At 44.0% G+C, this 5,680-nt stretch overlaps 1 protein-coding gene across 2 annotated transcripts in view; it reads left to right on the plus strand.

Moving 5' to 3' along the window:
• The first annotated feature begins 255 nt into the window (after window positions 1-255).
• Window positions 256-5,680, plus strand: part of slc6a15 (solute carrier family 6 member 15) — a 19,509-nt gene continuing 14,084 nt past the window's right edge. The window contains exons 1-2 of one of the 2 annotated variants that reach the window (XM_034534591.1): window positions 256-443; window positions 2,128-2,634. In XM_034534591.1, the coding sequence (XP_034390482.1) occupies window positions 2,334-2,634 (301 nt within the window). In that variant the 5' untranslated portion in view covers window positions 256-443; window positions 2,128-2,333. Of the gene's footprint in view, window positions 444-2,127; window positions 2,635-5,680 lie in introns of those variants that run through there. The other variant, XM_034534592.1, reaches the window with a different exon arrangement.

Raw genomic sequence — 5,680 nt, forward strand, 5'->3', positions numbered from 1 at the left:
CTCTTCCTTTTGGTAGTGGACCGTACCAAGTGGGAACGGGGGTGTTCCGAAAACAAAAACGCCATTTTTTAAAACATTAAACCTAAAAAATGTTTTTTTTTAATACCACGTACAATACGCGTTGTCCTATAAGAGGGCTTTAAAACACGCACGATATACAGTACAAAGAAAGAGTGAGGAAGTGATCCGCGATGGGCGCGTCGAAGGCGGACCACCCCCCCCCCCCCCCCCGCCCGCTCCTCGTCCTCGTCCCCTTAACTTGCCATGTTTCTGGCGGAGACCGACACAAACTCTGGAGCGCAGGAGAGTCCGTGACAGCGCAAACCCGACAGACGAGCTCACGCCGAAGCAAGTGATAATGACGGCCCCGTGCATGCGCTCTCACAATTTCATTCCTTGAGACGCGTCATTTCAGGTGAAGGACCGACTGCTATTCCACACTGGTGAGTACAACATAAAAAACACCACAGGGGGATTTATTTATTATTATGATTAAAAGGCATGGGCATGCTGTGTGTGTGTGTGTGTGTGTGTGCGTGTGTGTGTGTGTGTGTGTGTGTGTGTGTGTGTGTGTGAGGCTGACTGAGGGTACCAGTGCGCAGGATGTGCCTGCATGCGAGCGGAATGATGAAACCCTTCACACGGGTGTCAAGGCAGACACAGGCGGGCTGGAGGGAGGACGATAACGTGTGCGCATTCCTCCGAGGACACATTGTGCCCCGTAGAAGCCACATGGCACCTTGTGTGACCGTTGTTTATTATTATTATTATTATTATTATTAATAATAATCATTAGTATTATTATGTTCTACATCCGCATGGTGCGTCTCGTTGATTGGAGCCTATTACCGTCGGCCTCGTCATTCCTGAGTCATGTGCAGACAGAGAGAAGAAGAAAAGAAAAGCCCTTTTGTCTCGGTCCGTTTATTCATCCTCTTCTTAAAAAGCATACACCCTGAGGCAATAATCGCCGCCTTCTCATCCAGCCTCCGTGTGTGGATTAAAAAAAAAAAATAATCATTTAAAAAAAAAATCTGCAATGGAGGTTACTCAGCATCCGCGGTCCTTTCTGGGGCGGCTGTGGTGCGTTCACGTGGATTATGAAAACGCGGCCTTTGCCTCATGCAAACCAGGCTAATCTGGAAGCGTGGAAGGAAATCTATTAATCATTTAATCCTCTGCTTGGTGAAAGGTGCCCACCCTATCGGGGGGGGGAGGGGGGGGGGGGGCATGCTGTAGCCAATATTTCTGCAACATGGTCGCATCGGAAGAGCCTATATCCGGGCCTGCGATTTTATAAGATATTTAAAAAAACGTGATATTGTAAACCAAAACGATCTCGGATGTAGATCAGGGATGTTGCGCACCTTAACTCGCCCTTCGGATGGAAAGCGTCCACACCCTCCCCAGCGCTGTTTATATTGGATATATATTGTATATTAAATGAGAATTTAAAAAAATTTAAAAAAAAAGAACAGAAAGAGACCGCCCTTTGTTTCCTCCTCCCTTTTTTTTTTTAATGAGGGGATCGGCGCGTGTTGCGCGAGCCTCTCTTGGTTGGTGTGTATCCGTCATGGGCCACATATGAGGGCTTTCCCCATCCTGCAGGAGGAGGAGAAGAAGTGTTTGGGTCGGTATGCAAATAGCCTCGTGCACATCCTTTCAATTATTCAGGAGGCTGGGAACGTGATCGTCACTGTCCCACAACCTGCTGTTCCCTGCATGGCCTTTTTTCTTGTTTGTTTTGTTTTTACAACAATGGCTTATAATAAAATGTTCCCCCATTCCTTCATTCATTGTTTTTAATTATTCATTTTTGTAATGCCCCAGTCAGTCATGAGATTTCCATGTGAGAAATAAATCGGACGAAGCAATAATAATTCTCTCTGTGGAATGTAAGAAGGCGCGAGTGAGACATTATGAATAGTTTTTTTTCCCCCATAAAACAAAATGCATGAAACACCTGTTCAGTTTTATTACTGTGTATATCTGCTTTGTGTATAAACAGAAAACAAAACTCTTTGCAGGCAACTTGTCAGGTGCCGAAAGCACGCACACAACCTCCAGAATGACCACTTTATTAATTGTCTGTTTACTAACTGCAATATTTCCTCTTCCGCCCCACAGACGTTCGGTGATAATGACGAAATAAACCGCGTCCTGATCGCTCAACCCTCCAACGAAGTCTCGCAGCCCAGTTCAAAATAAGTGACTTTCTCTCTCCCGCTCCGCACACCTCCCCCCCCCCCCCCCCACCCCCCCATCGACCCTTCCAGCCAGCACAGCCAGAAAAGACGTTCCCCCCCCCCTCGCCCCTTGTTTCGCTTTATCAAATGCCCAAAAACAGCAAGGCCGTCAAGAGAGAGCTTGACGACGATGTCACAGAGTCTGTCAAGGACCTGCTTTCCAACGAGGACGCCTGCGACGATTCCTTCAAGAAGAGCTCGCTGATCGTCGACAACCATGACGGGGAAGGGAAAGAGTGCGACGTGGAGGAAGGGGGCTCGGACGCCGAGGAGGAGGAACGCCCGGCCTGGAACAGCAAGCTCCAGTACATCCTGGCCCAGGTGGGCTTCTCCGTGGGCCTGGGCAACGTCTGGAGGTTCCCCTACCTGTGCCAGAAGAATGGAGGGGGTGAGTTACAGTCAGGGGGGGGGGGGGGAGGAAAAAAAACACAATTCAATATATTGATGTTAACAAATTATTCCAAGGTATAATCTCTATTTTGTAAGAACCCCTTGACTTAAAGGACGGTTTTATTTTCATAGTTATAAGATGTATATATAGTGTAGTTATAGTTATCGTAGCTATAAGTATCATTTCCATCATTTTTACTAACTAAAATAACCGGCAACAAGTCCAGCGGTGCAAAGAAACACAAGTTGTAAATAAGACGACATGTTCGCACGACTTTTACGTGAAGCGAGCGCGCACAAAGCGTGAAGCTGGGCCAAAAACTTGAACTGCCATTCAAGCTGCAATTAACTATAACTATCATATTCAAATGTTCAGAAAGTGAGTCAGAGCCCTCCGCTGACAGACGGCTGTCAGACCCAGCATGACGTTGAACCACACACACTCTGAAGCCGTGCAGAGAAGTTGACTCTGCGGTGCTTCTCTAATGTCGGAGAGATCCACAGTCGTGTGTTACAAGAGAGGACGAACCAGGACCAAATCAATTATGCATGCCATCCACTTCTGTGGAGGAAAAAGAGCGGCTTTTCATGATAAATCACACCAACGTGCCCCCGAAATTGGATTTCTGTACTTCTCAGATACCAAAAGTATGGTCTCCCTCCTTGTATTTTTTTTCAAAGAGCAATGCGTTCACTGCCGTCTGTGAATCGCAGCGCGAGTGAGAAACACGGAGGAAACAAAGCCCGTCCTCCTGTTCGGTACTCGTCTGTCAAAACCAGCCCGCTCAGTGACCTTCAGGGTCGGCACTTGAGTCATGTGACCGTCTGTCGGTGTGCAGTCTGCAACATTTCACCAACAAACACAGCCAAATATATATATATATATATATATATATATATATATATATATATATATATATATATATATATATTATCTGTGAAAAGCTCTGGTGCTTCTGATTGTAGTCTAATAATAACAAGGTGCAGGGTTAATACTCTAATGTGTGTGTGTGTGTGTGTGTGTGCGTGTGTGTGTGTGTGTGCGCGTGTGTGTGTGCATGTGTGTGTGCTGCTCTTCCCACCTGGAGATTACACCTCTGACTGCCCCAAAGAAAGCTGATTAAATGAAACCGTTGACCAGACAGAACATAAACTCAATCCAAGTGTAGTTTATTAATGTCGTAATCAGGGTTGCAAAATTCCGGGAATATTCAAAGTTGGAAACTTTCCACGGGAATAAACTGTAAATGTTGGGGTTCTAATTTAACTGTATGTACCTCGTCATAAGCAGACATGCATCCAAACATTTATAATACAACTTTTAAAAATGACATTTTTTACTTCTTTGACATTTTGTGAGTAGAACTTTATTCTTTCATCGAAAAACAAAAACATGAACGTTGAATAAAAAAGGTGTATTCCCTATGATCACCACCCCCCAAACCCAATTTTTTTTGTGTGTGTTTTTCCCTGAATCCTTTCAGGTCTAAATGCTTTCTTCCTGGACCTCATCAACGTCCTCCTCACTGCTGTAAAGTTAGTCCACTGTATACAAATAAACTTGGTATTAAAATGAACATGGCGTCAGTTTACCAAGTAATCAATATGCTAATGACAAACAGTGTTGGGAAAGTTCACTTGCTACATGAACTAGTTCAGTTCATAGTTCACATATTTTAAAATGAACTAGTTCAGTTCATAGTTCATAATTCAAAATGCTGAACTAAGTTCACAGCTCCAAAAAATGAACTAGTTCAGTTATTTTTTTCAATATGTTGCGAGCTATAATTTAAATCTCTATCTGTCTGCAATACCGCTCTTGGCCTCTACGCCACTCGGCGCTCTCACACTTGCCGGACAAAGGGCTGAAACGTTCAGACGCAACACTGATGACAAAGACGTTTATGTTTCTGGCAGACAATGTTCCCAACCAGCTGCATTCAGGGTCCAGCTGAGCTCGGCGTGCTTAGTCTTGTTCTCAACTACATTTAAGTTCCCTGTTATATGCTTTTTCAAAATTCCCGTGGAAACTTTGCGCCCCTTTGCAACCCTAATCGTAATCATTCAGCTTCACTGACCAACGAGCTATCAGTGACAAAGGAAAAGTCCCCAAAATGAAGTTCATGTAGAACAACCAGATGTGGAATGCAGTGTTTAAAACTTATATATCTGCAGGGTTGGACTATACTATTATTATTATCACTTGATTTCTTTTAGCGATGACGTGATCAAATTGCAAACTGTCTTTGTTCATCACGTAATCTCATGTGTGACCGGCCACCGCAATGGTTGGACATCATATTCCCTCAAAAACAGCAAATATGACAAAAGAATGGGATTTAAAATCTGATTATTAAACACACACGTGAGTTAATTTAATGTACAGTATCGCTATGTTTATGTGTAATCATGTGAATCATGTTTGTATGAGATGGTTCATGTATATAATTTACATAAGACCTGTGTGTGTGTGTGTGTGTGTGTGTGTTTTCAGGTCTGTTTTAACCAGCCCTGGTCACCCTGCTGTGTTCCCCCTGTCATTAGATTAAACTGTGGCAGATCTGTGTGTGTGTGTGTGTGTGTGTGTGTGTGTGTGTGTACATAATATACGTCATTGGCTTCCATCTACGTGTTTACTATCCAGTATATTTCCAGAATACAGCGGTCTAGATCCGACGATTACTTTCAATATCGATTTAATCCGTCTACAAAATTATTGACAGTAGTGAAAAAGGGGGGGGGTTGGTGCTACGCTACCATGACAACGCTGTCGTTATCAACTGTAACCACCATATGGGAGCAGTCCAGAGCGGCGGCCATTGCATCAGCTTGTAAACAAAGCCCAGAGGAGAGTGACTAGACATTACTATGTATTTATACAGCAAATAGCAGTTTGCTGCCATGTTAATTCTCTGAATATAGAACCGAGAACCTTTTCAAGAGAGTGTGTGCTCACCCATAACAGTTTATCTTTTTTTTTGTTTTTAAATGTATTTGTACTCTGTCAACACCAGAGCTTGCATCGGGAACCGCCCGGCAACAAG

Source organism: Cyclopterus lumpus, chromosome 6 (assembly GCF_009769545.1).
Source record: "Cyclopterus lumpus isolate fCycLum1 chromosome 6, fCycLum1.pri, whole genome shotgun sequence".
NCBI classification, from domain to species: Eukaryota; Metazoa; Chordata; class Actinopteri; order Perciformes; family Cyclopteridae; genus Cyclopterus; species Cyclopterus lumpus.